The following is a 17,007-nucleotide window of genomic DNA, read 5'->3' on the forward strand; positions in this document are numbered from 1 at the left end:
TAACACACACTGAGCATTTACCGTGTCCAAGGCTAGATATATGGATGTGTATGGATTACATTTTTTGATGCTCACACCAATCTGATTTTACTCTTGAGGACACGGAGGCACAGAGAGGTTAGGAAACTTTCTCAAGGTCATGTAGCTACTCGAAAGTTGAGTCTGGATTCCAACTCACATCCCAAGTTCTACTCATTCATCCTAAAGCAAGAGAAGTACCTCTCCTTTTGTTGGAGCTTCATGTATAGCAACAGAAAAAAGTGAAAAGCGGAGGTATTTCAGGACAGATGGATTTATTGGGAACTTAATATCACAACTTCAATATGAGAGTGGAGAAAGAACTTATTTCTAAGTAGAACTGGACAGAGTGATTTAGTATTAAGAGAAATCTTGCAGGATTCCAGGGAGAGAAGTCCTTTGCAAATGTTTTCCTCTCTAATTCCTTTGGGTTTCCATGAGCCCATCTTTAATTCTGGTGGGGCCTGGACGTGAGGGTGGGGTCATCACTCCATAGCGCTCTGTCCCCTTTCCTCTGTGCACCTGCTGTTTCTGTCAAAGAGCACCCTCTATGCCCAGGTGCCAAAGAGGATGAAGCGAAGCATAGACCACCCCAAACATTTTGCTGGCAGTTTAGAGAACAGGCACATTTAAATAACACTCATCACCACCTGCATATTATTCTTTCTGGCTGGTAGACACTACTCCGACAGGTCTGCCTTCCTTAATTCACACAATGGCAGAAGGAACATCTGTCTGAGGAAGCCTGCACATCTGTACTGCTCAGAGGACAGTGATTGCCACCATGAACATGACAGTGTCTCTGTGCCAGCCCCTGGGCCAACTAAGTGCTTCACATGTATTAATTATTCCATCCTCAAGATGACCTTACAAATCATCAAATAATTACCATGACTGAAAAAACTCTGATGGGTGAAGTAAATTGGTCAAGGTCACCACGAACAAGTGGTGAAGCCAGGACTCCAACTGAGGTCTGTGGAGGTCAGAGCACAGTCACCACATTGGCTCCAATGTTTAGGAGTAAGGTTCAGGCGGTCCGTACCATCGACTTCCCTGCCTCGGCAGGTGTAGTATTTTCCTATAATGAGAAAATACTATTGACGTGAATGAATGAAATCTTCCTTCTTGTCCTATATCCTTAGTCCTTCCCCACATTGAAGTAGGAAAAAAGAAGGGGCTCTTGGTAAGATGAAGGTGTGAGGGAGAGAGAAAGAGAGAGTGGAAGGGAGGGAGGAAGGTGGGGGGAGAGAGAGCGAGTACTTCTGTGGTTTCATTGTAAGTGGTGCTCTATTTCAACTAAAGAAAATAGGGTAATTGCCCTGGCTGGTGTAGCTCAGTGGATTGAGCATGGGCCTGTGAACCAGAAAATGGGGTTATCTTCTGGGGGTTTTCCTCTACGACTGGATTAGGGTGGCCATTTGTCTTCATTCCCTCCTTAGCTCCTTAGGATCTAAAGTACTTTGTGGGACAACTGATTGACTGCAGACCTGAATTTGTGGTCGAAACAGAGAGGTGGAACCCTAGAAGAAGGTAAGAGTGAGAAAGGCTAAGGAAACCAGAGAGGGAGAAGGACTGGGAAGGTCAAGGTTGACCGGAAACAAGGGCTCTCTAAAGCTCGTGAGGTGAGGCCCGTCCACATGGGGTGAGGGGAAAGTAGCCAACATAAGAGAAGAAAGAGCTGTCTGTCCAGGCTCTTTGTGTGCTTGCTTGGTCACAGAGTCACGAGGTTCCGCCTTGGGAACAGTCACTCTGTTTTACCTTTCCCAGTATCGGGGCCGGGCTGAGGGAATAACTTTGGTTATGTCTTCTATTTTTTCTACAATGTGCATGCTTTTACCTGTGAATTTAAAAAAGGAAGCATTTTATATAGCTACTCAATAGTGATTGAAGATAATTGTGTAATATATGCTGAGATGAAAATCCATTGAACATTTTTTTCCAGGAAAAATTTATTGAAAAGCAATGAGAAATATGAGCATGTGTTCCAGGGTCACAAGTCTATGCCCCGTGGCTGAGGAATGACCCTAAGGGACTGCACTAACTGCAGCCCTGGAGAGCGGCTGTTTTATTTGCTTTTCATATTCGTGATCAGAAAATAGTCATTGTTCGAGAAGAATTAAGGCTTTTACAATAGTTCCCTGGCATGCACCCAAAATACAGGTGTTCGCATATATTTTCAAAATGAAATTTTTGCTCCTTTTGAATCAATGAGACTGAGATTAAAAATTGTCTTGTAAGTTACATGGATTAATGAAATATATTTCCCATTTAGAGAAAACACTGCATAGACCAAGCAGCAAACTGGCAAAACCACTGTACTATGACATGTTTTGTTGGAGAAGAATTTGGAAAAAACCCCTAGATACAGCAGATGTATGTAACTTGAAACTTGAGCACCTCTTTAAGCCTCCCTCTGCAGTTAACTAAAATTGATTTCCCTAACAAGAGCTAAAAATAGCAGGCAGAAAAAAGGGACTAGACAATGACTTTTCATATTGTTCCCTGCAGGCATTTTCAGTGACAATGAACATGACCTTCCAGAACCACCCTAGCGAGCTGAACAAAGACTGGCATTTCACGCTGCCTCTGATTTACCACCCATTCAGTGCAGCCTACATCTCTATTTTGCCATTTTTGCTGATTGGTGGAGATAAGCTCTTCTGCTGGGTTGGGCTTTTGTTTTTCCTATTTTGTTTTACATTCAAAAAGAACACAGCACTATACTCTCTCTGGACTCAGGAACAATGGGTATTAGACAATAAACTGACATAAACATTCTGTTCTTTCTCCCCCTGGTCAAAGCCTGTCTTATTTTGCCTAGGTCATTGTTGAATGATGGCTTCTCCAAATTCACCAGGGGGACTAATACAAATGTAAAAGCTTCTGTTTTATGAAGGCAATGACTGTGCTTTAAACAGAGAGGAGGGAGGCAAGTGCTGATCCACTGGCCTCAGAGGGGACGAGAGAGGAAACTCTGAGCTGCTGCAGGGTGTGTTGTGGGGTGCCAATGAGCAGAGAAGTGAAATGTGTGAGAACCAAATGGATACAGTGTTCTGTATTTTTTAAATTTCCTTTTGCAATGATCTTGAATTTTTTCAGGATAAATTATTTTTATTCTTCAAGAAATCTGCCTGGCTTCTCAAACTTTTTACTCCCTGGGCGAGGGTGGTGGCATGATCAATCCCTTCTGCTTCTGGCCAGTGGCAGAGGAACTCATTTTAACTTACCAGCTGTGCAGCCTCAGGCAAATTACTTAACCACTCTGTGCCTCACATTCCCCTGAATAAATGAGGAAAATAACAATGCTTGTCTCAAAGAGTTGCTTCGGGCATTAAATGTGATAATATAGCCCTGGCTGGTATAGCTCAGTGGATTGAGAGTTGGCCAGCAAACCACATGATCACGGTTCGATTCCCAGTCAGGGTACATGCCTGGGTTGCAGGCCAGTTCCCAGCAGGGGACACACGAGAGGCCACCACACACTGATGTTTCTCTCCCTCTCCCCTTCCCTTCCCCTCTACAGATAAATACATAAAATACAAAATACATAAAATCTTTTTTAAAAATGTGATAATATAATAACATGTTGAGAACAGTGCCTGACACACAGTAAGCCCTATATAAAGTTGTAGTCATCGTTTCCATTTAATTTTTTCTCTAACTTACCTGTTTATTTACTTTCTGGATCCAAAACAGAACATACAATCATGGGGATATTTTCCAGAATATAAAGTTTTTCTCCCTGATAAGCAGAACTGAGAGATGCCTCAGTGTTAGGGGGCTCTGGCCTCACACTGTACTCCTGTTAAGGATTTCAAAGGCAATCCGCAGGTGTGGGTTGATTGAGGTTGGAAATTGCCCTGTCCTCTCCATGCTTGTTTCAAGAGCCTCTTTAGAAGTTCCAGGGCATTTTGGATGATGGTCACCCGTGTTCCTTTCTTAAAGAACAAGGGTGCTGTTTTGCCCTGCTTGTCTAAGCCAAGTCCTGTGTCCTCATCCTCAACTTTCTTCCGTGAAAGGGCCTTAATAAGGCACGTCATTAACACCTTGAGATATTAAAGCTCCCCCAGGCCCGCGGTTTGCCAAAGCGCCTGGATCCCAGCCCTGGATTCTAGCCCCAGGATGCTCTTTCTTTGCACTTAGTTTCCTCTGCACCTTTCTATTTCTGCATCTCCCCTGTCAGTTCAGAGCTCCTAGTCACTGCTCCGAGGCAAAACCCCACCTCTCTGCTCTCGTTCTAGTCTGTCTCTGCGCTCCTGGGGCGGAGGCAGCCATCCCTTCACACGGAACACATTAGACTTCGGTACTGAAATGATTCTGCCAAATGATTAAAAATGAATTTTGCTAAATCACTATTTTTTTAAAAATTGAAATGCTAGAAATCCTCTTATTGGACAAAAACATTAATTTAGTGCTGCCTGGCTTGACTTCGCTAAAGCCATAAAAAAGCAAAAATTTGCCAGTAAAGAAATTTATCTCTAGGCAGGATAATAGCTCCATCTATTCACTTACTCAATATTTGTTTTTAAATCCTCACCTGAGGACATGTTCACTGATTTTAGAGGAAGGGAGGGGCAGGAAGAGAAAGGGAGAGAGATAGAGATAGAAACTGATAGATAGATAAAGACAGAGAGAGAGAGATCAATTTCTTTCATATCGATGAAAGAGAAATGTCGATGTGAGAGAGAAACACCCACTGGTTTCATTCTCTACGCACCCTGACTGGAGGTAGAACCCACAACCCTCTGGTGTTCAGGACGACACTCCAACTAACGGAGCCACTCAGCCAGGGCATTCAATATAGATTGAGCGTCTGCTGTGTGCAAGGCGCCATCAGGCACCAGGAATGAGTAAAATGAGTAAAACGTATATTATCTCCCCTCAAAAAGCAGGGAAGGTGGTAACTGAAATGGTGAAAAATTACCATAAGGAGAGGAGTGTTGTACAAAGTGCCATGAGGAGACTGAAGGCATGACTCCTCATGTCAGCGCCCCCTGGGCAGGGGACAGAGAGGCGGGTGGGGAGGGGGCTCCCTCATTGTCCCAGCTAAGAGAGCTGCCAGAGGCCCAGGCCTCTGATAGGACTCTGAGATTTTCAACTTGATAGCTGGATACTAATCATTCATTTTCATGGGATGGAGAAGCTTCAAGGACACAGGAAAAGGGCAAATGGGTGACTAAATCAAGAGAAATAGTCTCAGATTGCCGTCAAGGGATGGAGAGAAAGCTACCCCAGGGAATTCGTCCAGATTAGAGCTGTTCCATGGGACGCAATGTCAGTCAACCTCAAACAGCAGGAAACCTGTGAGATTCGCTCTTGCACACATAGTGCCCAAGTCTTCGTTTGCACACTCACCAGACCCTGGGTTAGGCTTCCTGGAGTCACAGATAACTGTCAGTTCAGGGTGCAGGATGAACATTTTGCCCATGTAAGAGCACAGGAGGCCTAAATTTCACCAAGGCAGCCAGTATCCTTAACCAGTCCCTGGGTCTGGCCAACTGGGGAGTTGGAAGAGCTGGGTTTGACATTAGCCTCTGCCACCAACCAGCTGGTTCATTCACCTTTTTACCGCTCAGTGTTCCAATCTATAAAATGGGAGAGTTCCTATCTCTGTGGATTGCACAGCAGGACACTTCGGGGATGGTAGACAGTACAGGAACGGTGAGGCTCATAGGTGAGGAGCACAATTAATGCATTTTTATCACTGTTGACAAGTTATGCACAATTCTTAAAAAAAAAACAACCTGTTTTTTCTCTGCCTCCTGAAGACCCTTTCCTTCTTCCTCCTCCCTCCTCCATGCCAGGCTGGGGTGCATCCCTTTGGAGGCGGAATTCCCATTGCATCCATCCCTTCTGCCTTGGTCAGTCCCTGGTCATCCTGGTCCCTGGAAGTGCCCTCCACAGCCGGAGGCAGCTCCATTAGCCACGAGGTGTCTGAGACTTGGCCTTTATCTTGCCTTTGTATCAAGCTTTGTGAACATGAACTACATATGAATTTTCTTTCCTGTTCTGGATAAAAAATGATTTGAAGTCATCGAATTACCAGCTCCAAGTGAGCGCACAAGACACCCCCGGGGTTGGCTGGTCAGAAAGTCTGACTTGGGTGGGCCTCCTTTCCAGGCTGTGGCAGGAGGAGCATGGCATTGGAAGCCCTGTTGTTGCAGGTCACTTCTCCTCACCCCTGAGCTTCGGGTTTTCTCTACTGTAAAACAGAGGTTGGCCAGTGACTTCTGGTTCCTCTAGCCAAGACTTTAGTGATTCTACTAAGGGCTCCATGTGTTGACCTTCAGATCAACTGCACAAAGTGTTCAAATGTGTTCTTGTTCATATCTGTGCACAGGAGTCAAACAGGCAGTGCCGAGGAACTCGGTTCTGCTTGGTCCATTTTGGGGGCTGTGCTTGCCTGTTTCTGAAGCATCCTGAATTACCATGGGAAATGGCTCTGCAAGGCTGAACTTGAGCAGACTCAACTTTTACCATTGACATTTATGCATATCACAGACTCGGCTCTCTTTGGATGGGGAGTGCATACGCTCAGGATTCCTGTATGTGAGTCAGACTTTCCAGGAAATCACACTTGACAAATATCTCCCTTATTATCATACTGCTTCTTTCATCCGCCCATCTTAGTTAGACACCTCCTGCTTCTCACAATGGCTCTTTGAGGGAAAACAATGGCCATTTTAAAGGCCCCAGAAGCTGAGTGACTGGATGGTGATTTCACAGAAACCCCTAAAGAGCTTGCTCTTGAGAGCCCCATAATTTAACTTTTAGGCCACAAGTGGGACAGCCAGTAATTCTTTTGCAGAGAGTGCTTATTAATCAAATTAGCCTCATGCTAATTTGAGGATCCCATAGGGTGATCAGCTCTTCCTGCTTTGCCTATCAGTTTCCTGGTTTTAGCACTGAAAGTTCCCAGGAACCCCTCAGTACTGGGTAAACAGGACCGTGGGTGGCTCTATGCACCGGTTTCTCAAAATTCAGTGTATAGAAGAACCAATATGTGTGATGATGAAAACTGCAGTTTCTGGGGTGGGTGATTCTGGTCCCAGTGTTTTCCTGCCCACACTAAGGAACAGATAGATAGATAAAGACAGACAGAGAGAGAGAGAGAGAGAGAGAGAGAGAGACATCGATATGAGAGAAAAATGTCGATGTGAGAGAGAAACACCCACTGGTTTCCTTCTTTACGCACCCTGACTGGAGGTAGAACCTGCAACCCTCTGGTGTTCAGGACGACACTCCAACTAACAGAGCCACTCAGCCAGGGCATATAAATTTATCTCCCTGGCATTTGGCATTTGGCTACTAGTGGTTCTTGAACTCATATGTACATCAGAATCACCTAGGAAACTTTTTAAAAAGTGCTAAGGCCTGGACTTGATCCAAATCAATGATATTAGAATCTGTTGGGGTGCAGTTATGGCATTGGGGTTACATATTTAAAGCCCCCTCACACTGGGAGAACTACTGGAAAATGGAGCAGTCGCAATGCCATTACTTCCCTGGGGATCCATAGTGCCTAAAACCTCAGCTGCCACTGGTTGCGGCCCCTCCACCATTCCCTCACCTGCTATAATACAGGAAACGTACTCTGGAGTGCAAGGTGGCAACATCTGCTGAAATTGAGGACAATATCACTTCTGGGTGTAAAAGGTAAGAACATTTGGTCAAAGTGGACAGGAGATATGCATGAGAATGTTAACGGTAGATTTAATTGTAATGGCAAGAAACTGGAAACAATCTAAATGTCCATCAACCAGAGAATGGATGCGTAAAGAGTGATGGTTTATTCACCCGGTGGAATACTATACTGCGCTGAAAACGAGTGAATCTGAGATACACATTCCAACATTGGAACAAAGTGACTGTAGGATTTTTCTACAGTTTGAAGCTACTGTGACCAACTTCTTAGGGACTTGGAAGCTTCACTTTGGCAACCAGACTGTCTTGTAGCAGAGGGTTCCTGGGTCCAATTGTGACAGCAATAAAACAGTCACACAGCATAGTAGCCTCACACCAGCTGCTAGAGCTCGTGTTGCTTGTTCTGAGGAAATAGAACTGTGGTATAGAGAGAAATCCCGGAAGAATTAAGTAGTGTTTTCCAATCTTAAACGGTCTCCCCTGCAATCCAGATGCCACATCTTAGAGCTGGTTCCTGAGTTGCATTCAAATAGCTACAAAGTCTGATACTGCAGTCTCATTCCTCATCCCTCTCATTGTCCACATACAGCAATAAATCCATTAGAAATGCAGATGTGACCATGAACCCAGGATTTCAAGGCTGTTAATCTCATTTGGCTTTTCCAGGTTGCTGACACATGTTTATTTTTAAAGGGGCCCAGAACCTACCTGGTCCTAGTTTGGCCACAGCATAGAGGAGGTCGTAGTTGAGGACTGGGGTGGCATCGCTGATGGGCTGCCAGCCAATAGGAGGGGATGCAGGGGGTGAGATGAGAAACTGTTTGGCCGGCTGTGGTGGGGCCAGATGCAGTTTGTCTCCGTCTGTCTCTGGAGTCTGAACCTTTTAAATAGAACAGAAATGAACACACATGATTCGTCACGGCTCAGATGCACCACATTGGTACAGTAAGGGGCAGAGTCTCACTTTTAGCCTTAATAATTATTCCTTACCATTCACCATGTGCTCAAATATCATAAAACAGTGGCTCTCAACCTCTAGTGAGCACCAGAATTGCCTGGAAAGCTTACCAAGACACAGATCACTGAGCCCCACTCTGGAGTTTCTGACTCAGTAGATCTGGGATGGGGCCCAAGAATCTGCATTGCTAACAAGTTCCCAGGTGAGGCTGATACTGCGGTTTCCAGTTCCACCTCAAATCCATCCTTCCTTCCTTCCTTCTTTCCCTCCTTCCTTCTTGATGTGAAATTCATGTAATATGAAATTAACCGGTTTGAAGTAATTCAGTGGCATTTGGTACATTCCCAGTGTTTGCAACCACCATTTCTATCTATATCCAAAACGTTTTTATCACTGCAAAGGAAAACCTATACGCAGCTACATTTCATCTCCAGGCAGAGCATGGCAAGCATCAATATGATTTCTACCTCTGTGTATTTCCCTATTCTGATCATTTCAGGTAAATGGAATAACAGAATTTGTGACCTTTTATATCTGACTTCTTTCAGTTAGCATAATGTTTTCAAGGTTCTTCCACATTGTTGCATGTATTGCTATTTCATTCCTTTTTATGACCAAATAATATTCCATTAAATGAATAGACCATGATTTGCTTACCTGTTCACTCACTGATGGACATCTGGGTTGTTTCGACCTTTTGTCTATTTTGAGTAATGCTGCTATGAACATATGTGTGCCCGTATTTGTTTGACACCAATTTTCAATTTTCTTTGATAAATAGCAGTATTTATGTGGAATTGCTGGGTCAGTTGGTGCCTCTATGCTAAACTTGTTAAGGAAACGGTGGGGTTTTAACTGATGAGAAAACTGAGGTTTCTCCAAGTCACATATGTTATTAGCAGTGTGAGCTTTGAACAAGGGCCCGAGTCCACAGTCTAAGTTCTTTGTCTTTTGTCATTTTTATTTTATTTCATTGTGGCGAGAGCACTTAACATGAGGCCTAACCTCTTGACAAACCCCTAGTTGCACAACGCACGACTGCAGACGGTCGGCACAACGCTGAACGGCAGGCCCCTACAGCTCACTCACCTCGCCTGACAGAGACATTATGCTTATTGATCAGTAACTTTCCATTTCCCTCTCCCCTTGCTATCACCATTCCACACTTCGGTTCTATGAATTTGACTATTTTAGTCACCTCATATAAATGGAATCATGCAATATTTGTCTTTCTGTGACTGTCTTATTTCACTTAGCTAATGTCCTCAAGGTTCATCCATGTTGTCACATATTGCAGAATGTCCCCATTACCTAAAGTAATCTACAGATTCAATGTAATCCTTAGCAAAATCCCAGTGATTTTTTTACAGAAATAGGAAAAAAATAATTCTAAAATTTATATAGAACCATGAAAGATATCAAATAGCCAAATCAATCTTGAGAGAAATAATATTGCACTTCCTAGTCTAAAAATATATTTAGCCCTGGCTGGTGTAGTTCAGTGGATCAAGTGTGGACTGCAAACCAAAGGGTCGCTGGTTCAATTCCCAGTCAAGGCACATGCCTGGGTTGCAGGCCAGGTCCCAGTAAGAGGCATACAAGAGACAACCACACATTGATGTTTCTCTCCCTCTCTTTCTCCTTCCCTGCCTCTTTCTCTAAAAATAAATAAATAAAGTCTAAATAAAATAAAAATAAAACTATATTTTAAAGCTATAGTAATCAAAATAGTTTGGTACTGCCATTAAAACAGACATAGGAAACAATAGATAATAGAAGCTCAGAAATATATCCACATAGAGAGAGTCATCTGATCTTCAGCAATGGTGTCAAGAAAGCACAATCAGGAAAGGATGTTCTCTTTAACAATGGTGCGGGGAAAACCGATTTCCACATGTAAGAGAATGAAACTGGATCCGTATCTTACACTATGCACAAAAATTAATTTAAGTGAATTAGGGACTTAAAATGTAAGATATGAAACTGTAAAACTCCTAGAAGAAAATATAGGGGAAATATCTTCATGATATTGGCCTTGGCAATGACTTTATGGATATGACACGAAAAGAAAAACAGGCAACAAAAACAAAAATGAACAAGTGGGACTATAGCAAACTGAGCATTCTGAACAGAAAGTAAAACAACAAAGTGAAATGGTAATCTACAGATTGGAAGAAAATGTTTGCAAACCTTGTGTAGGATAAGGGGCTACTCCTCAAATATATAAGGAACTCCTATAACCCAATAGTAAAAACAAACAAAAACTGATGATTAAAAAGTGGTGTAAAGACCTCAATAGACATTTCTTCAAAGAAGACACAAAAATGGTATATATATATATATATATATATATATATATATATATATATATATATGAAAATGCTCAGTTCATTCATTATCAGGAAAAGGTAACTCAAAAACACAATGAGGTATCACCTCACACCTGTCAGAATGGCTATTTAAAAAAATACCAAAACGAAAACACAAGTGTTGGAAAGAATTTGGAAAAATTGGAATCCTTGTACATAGTTGGTGGTTCTTCAGAAAACTTAAAATAGAACCACAATATGATCCAGGGATTCCACTCCCAGGTATTTATCCAAAAGAATGAAAACCAGGCTCTTGAAGAAATACTGGCACCCCATGTTCACTGCAGCCCTGCTCACAACAGCCAGATATGGAACCAACCTACATGTCCACTGACAGGTGACGGAGGCAGAAAATGGAATATATGGAATATATATAGAATGGAATGCTCTTCAGCCCTAAAAAGAAGCAACATCTATGTTTGTTGCTCTGTACCACCTTGTAGAGTCCAAAAGTGGACACAATGCATACTGACCATTAAGAGATGAATCAAAATATTTACTGATGGCACATATGACCACTGATTGTCCACTGTGTGCATTGCCAAGAATTACCCATTCACTTTTGGAAGAGCTAGAATTTGATTTTGGATTAAGTAAAACACAAAATTAGTTTCCTTATGTTTGTACATTTTATCCTAAATGTGAATCATTAAGGTATATAGTCCATTAAAACTGTCTTCAAATGTAAGTTTTAATTATAACCTTGCCAGGAAGGTCAGGGGTAGTTGTGATTAGAGCATTCTTTACAATTATTAGCTGGCATTTCTTATGCATTTACCAAGTGCTAGGCACCTCAATACCCAATAATTTATTTAATCCTCATGACAATAGTCTGGGGTATATATAACCATCCCCATTTTATAGGTGAGGAAACTGAGACCGAGTGAAGTGATACAACAATCTGGGTTAAAGCCCAGACTGTCAGTCCTCAGAGCCTGTTTTCTAAATCTCTATGCTACCCAGCCGGGGAATCGTGATACAGGCTATTTCTCTGTGGACTAATTATAGACTACAAACCAATCTGAAAGTAGAAAAGAGTTCCATTTACACTATTTAAAAGGCAAGAAATACTGTAGGGTAAGAGGATTCACTTCGGTAAAAATTACCTTACCTGTGCAAAGTAGAGTTTTAATTTCTTCCCTCTGAACTGGGTTTCATGAAGCTCTATCCTGGCCCGGGCTGCAGATTTGGGGTTGCTGAAGTTTATCCGGACACGTCTGAAACTCTTAAACAGCTGGAACGTCACGCAGTCATCATAAGTCCGGAACAGACCCTCGAATTTTTCCTGGTAAAAACAAAACACAGAGAAACATCCATGGGTCATGTGTTTTACGTGATATCTGATCTGACAAAAACAAGTAACTAAGTAAATGAACAGGTTGTTCCCAATGTAAAATTAAAACAGAACCCTGGTCATGTGTTTGTTTCATCTGTCAGTCTGTTGCCAGGTGCCAAACGTGCCTGTGGATTCAGCAAAGGATTCATAACCTGGCTCCAGGGATCCATAAAATGCAAGCAAATGGGGCTTCGGGGAGAGGTGACAATAAATGGCCTTTGTGCCACCTCTGCTGAGGGTCCTTGGCAGGTGTCAATAATGATTTGCAATTTTTTCTCCACTGCTCCTCAAAAGAGGGATCCAGGCAGCTACCACTATCAGGCTGGATTTGGCAAATGACAGAAACCTCTTTGACATCCCTTGTTTGGGGCTGGACCATCTGGGGCCCAAACTCTGTGATGACAATAATAATCATAACAGACAAATTACACGTGATGTGTTCTCTCTGCACAGATCCTTTGGGAGTTGTAGGGGCAGGCGGGAGAGGAAGAAGGTTAAACCTGGCCAAAAATTAGGGACTTGCTGGCCATCTCTATTTTTTCCATAAGTGACATGACAAACATTTCATTTGCTGGGGTAATATGATACCAGACCAAACTGATTAGACGCAGATTTAGCACAGTGAACCTGCCTGACATACTCTTGGCCAGATGTATCCTTAGGCAAAATGGTGCCAAGAACAAAGCCAGCCACAGGGGTCCTCCACCTGCCGTACAGCAGATTTCCCGTGGTTTGAACGCTTGGGGTCCCACCAGGCACACAGCAATATTTTGCTCTTAACTGTCTGCCAGCTTCCTCCTGTTTACTACTAAATCCACGGAAAGTAATAATAATAAAACAAGTATAGTTAAAATAATCTTTTTGGGAACAATAACCTTTGCAAAACAAGAAAAAATTTAGTAAGAAGATTAGCATTGTTTTACACTTTTTAAAATTTCTATAATTTCTAACTTAATAGAAGACACCTGGAATCTCACGTCTGCTTCTGTGTTTTCAGTCTGTTAACACCATGCCGTTCTGTCTACACAGGGTATGAAGAAAAGTAGAGGTCCGGCCAAGATGGAGGCGTAGGTAGAAATCCTTCACTTCCACACACAAGCAAAAAGAGGATAACAACTAATCTAAAATCAATAAACAACAAGAAGTGCCAGAAAATGAAACTGCAGGGAACTCCAACAACCAAGAAATTAAAGAAAAAGTCAACCAGAACAACCAGACGGTAAAAAACCCACGACAGGCAGTGGGGCTGGCTGAAGGCGAAACTGAGACTCAGAGCTGACTGTGGACTAGGCGGTTGTTGCGGTGGGAGAAAGTCCCAGTCTCATAGGACAGTTCACTGAAAAGTGGGCTAGAGCCGAGCAGGCGAGCTGCATGATCCTCTCTGGCCCCTCCCCCACAGGCAGCACTGCAGTGCAGTGAGGAGGGTTGCCCTGCCCAGGTGAATACCTAAGGCCCCGCCCCCTTACAACCTATCAGGTGCCCCAAGACAGAGAAATATGGCCCAATTGAAAGAACAAAGCAAAACTCCAGAAAGAGAGCTAAGCGATGAGGAGATAGCCAACCTATCTGACTGAGAATTTAAAACCCTGGTAATCAAAATACCCACAGATCTGATTGAGCTTGGTTGAAAAATGAAAAAATAAATGCAAGAAACCCAAAATGAAATAAAGCAAAATACTCATGGAACCAATGGTGACTGGACTCAAAACAGGATTCAAAGCAATGATTTGGAACAAAAGGAAAAAATAAACATCCAACTGGAACAGAATGAAGAAATAAGAATTTGAAAAAGTGAAGAAAGACTTACAAACCTCTGGGACAACCGGAAACGTTCCAATATCTGAATCATAGGTGTGCCAGAAGAAGAACAACAGCAAGAAATCAAAAACTTATTTAAACAAATAATGAAGGGGAACTTCTCCAAAATGAAGGGTGGACCCCTCCCTGATCCGATGTGACTGCTGCGTTCACGAGAGGACACGATGTGAAGACAGAAAGGCACGAGGAGGACATCGCGCGAAGACCGGGTGGGGTGACACATCTACCCGCCAGCAGACTGCAACTGCCAGACGCTGAGAAGAGAGGAGGAATGACCCCCTAGAGGTTCCAGAGGCAGCATGGCCCTACTGGCACCTTGATTTTGGGCTTTCGGCCTCCAGAACACTGAGACAATAAACTTGCATTACTTTGAGCCACCGAGTTTGTGGTACTTTGTTCCAGCAGCTGTAGGAAACTAATGCAGGCAGTTACGCAGAGCTGGTGACCACCTGGGTCCGGGAATAATACAGTTTGAATAGAGCCAGCAATACAATCATGCCATTTCCCCCCAGGACAGCAGTAAGTAGAGAGCTGGGTCGTTCTAGGGTGGGGTGTGCAACACAGGTGTGTGTACACGTGTGTGGGGGGGGAGGGGGAACAAGAGGAAAGAGCATTCAATTATTCTACTTGATTAGTTGATACAAAACCCCAGAGTATTTTGTAGAAAATTTGAATATTGAAATATTACTTTCAATGGGACTCTAAGCCAGGCTGGCTGCAGATAAACAATATCATCTAATATACTACCCCACTGAACCCTCACTCCCCTGAACAGGCTCTTTGAGGGACCGTGGGAGTTGCTATTGTATTTGAGTGGCATATGGAGCTACTGAAAGCCAGAGAGGTTAGTGACCTCCACAAAGTCACACAACTAACTAGTTAGCAAATCCAGAACTAGTAAGGTCAAGTTGGTTATACTACATAAAGATCACCGATGATGTACAAACAAGCGAGAAGTCTGGACATCAAACACAAGAGGCTCAGCTTTCCCTGTCATTCTGAAAGGACTGGGCTGTGTCGTGGGAGACGTGGCTACTAAGAACTCCAGTGACTTTATCTTCATTCCTAACGATGCTGTGTGCCTTCATGTACTTTTCAATTTTCTCACAATCTCTTTGGTTATAAATTATCTTAATACGAAATTCAGCTTCTCTCCAAATCACAAGTCTCTCATCTGTCAGATAATCCCTCCCAGAAACCGCTGAAGCACGAGACAATTCATTTAGGTTTATCGTCTCTCAGTGGATTCCACCGACAGGTCACGTGCCAATCCCGGTTGAAGGATCACACTGCACTTCACAGGCCACTCAGGAGGGCCTCCCGTCCGAAGGGCGGCTGTGGGACATTTTCCACGATGCAGACTCCTTATGTAGAGGGGGCAAGGAGGCCCGAATGCGTGTGGGGGTGAGCGGGGGTCTACATCCCCAGTTTAACCTGCCAGGATTTCTTAGGCCAGGCGGACTTGTCTTAAATTATGTGCCATTCCACTTGTGGTCTTGATATTATCTAAATTTAAAAAATCATCATGAAAGGGAGGCCTTCTTTACTGACAAAAGAAGTGGACAGACTTCATGTCACAAAACTGCTTCGAGGGGAGGTATTTCACTGATAAAGGCAGGAAGGCCTTTACCCCTTCTCCCTGGAGTCCTTGTGACAGACAGAGATCTAAAACTTGACCTTGACCTCTAAAAGGACCCGCTTTGTCCCCAGACCTTACGGATTCACCACTGGCTTCTCTCCACAGAAGGCTCCCTACGGTCTGTGTCTGAGCCCGTTCATTCCCTCCCAGGGCTGCTCTACAGCTCACTGGCTGGACAGCATCGCCACGCGAGAGTACGTTTTACTTCTCTTAAGTTACGGAAGTCTCCATTTCTCTGATTCCACCGAGCCATCATTGATGCACTTAGAACTGGAAAAAACAAAAACCGAAAAACCTCCTCCAAAACAGAGAAAATGTGCAGGGCCTATAGATTGGAATGATCTTTGAATAGGGGTGCATCTCAGTATTGTGGAGCCTGGAGCTTTGCCAACATTGTAAGCCTCTTTCAGTGAAAATCTACCAAATCAGGCACCAAAGAGAGATTTTATTGTTTAGAACAAGAACAAAAACATCATAAGGAATAACTTTTGCAAATTTTATTAAAAAATACATGGCCACGTGAACACACTGTCAGGGCCCTGCAGGGTTCGGGTAGAGGCCCATGAATGCACGTGAGGGGCCCTACAGCTGTGCGTCAGTCACTTGTTAGGAAGTGTGACACTAAGAGACCGAGTCTGCTGTGCCATCACCAAGCAGTCTGCAGTCTAGGCCTTCAGAATGGCTAAAATCAGTGCAGTGCTTACATCACTCTTACGGATGAGCTTCATGTCCCTAAGTGTTTGAGTCACTGGAATGAGAGCCAAGAGATTTGCATCTGCGAAGTTACAGCCCGGGTACCCTATTACAGATGGCTCTGTGGCTGCCCGACTTGAACCCATTTTGTCAACATCCCCGAGGGAGAACTGAGGGCAGAGACGAGTTGGGGGCCTTGAAACCTGTCCTGCAGGGGTTCAGTAGGGGGCAGTAAGGGGCAGATGAATGGGCCAAGAGAGGAAACTGCAGGTGGCACCATCTGTATGCCAAGGACCCTATGGATGAATGAGACCCTTCTATTCTGGTGGGTCACACTGTCCCCACCAAGTGCCCACGGGCTGCAGAGTCTGGTTGTGCCAAGCAAGATACCATTTGCAGATGCCTGCATGCTTCCTGCCTGCCTCCCAGGACACCTTTAAGCTCCAGTGGGTCTTTGAATACTGGGGGATTCTCGGGAAGGAGCATTTACGGGAGGTGGGGAGGGAGTGGACCAGGAAAACTTGGGACCTCT

The 17,007-nt window shown here is 43.8% G+C and overlaps 1 protein-coding gene across 3 annotated transcripts in view; it reads right to left on the reverse strand.

Annotated features, from left to right (window-relative positions):
- RCAN2 (regulator of calcineurin 2) overlaps nucleotides 1-17,007 on the reverse strand; it is a 260,809-nt gene that overhangs the window by 10,273 nt on the left and 233,529 nt on the right. For all 3 annotated transcript variants that reach the window (XM_037054229.1, XM_037054235.1, XM_037054243.1), the window contains 2 exons: nucleotides 12,101-12,274; nucleotides 8,371-8,542 (listed from right to left, as the gene is read on the reverse strand). In XM_037054229.1, coding sequence (XP_036910124.1) covers nucleotides 8,371-8,542; nucleotides 12,101-12,274 — 346 coding nt within the window. The remainder of the gene's footprint in view (nucleotides 1-8,370; nucleotides 8,543-12,100; nucleotides 12,275-17,007) is intronic.

Source organism: Sturnira hondurensis, unplaced genomic scaffold, assembly GCF_014824575.4.
Source record: "Sturnira hondurensis isolate 20B ecotype Veracruz unplaced genomic scaffold, ASM1482457v3 Scaffold0000880, whole genome shotgun sequence".
NCBI lineage: Eukaryota > Metazoa > Chordata > Mammalia > Chiroptera > Phyllostomidae > Sturnira > Sturnira hondurensis.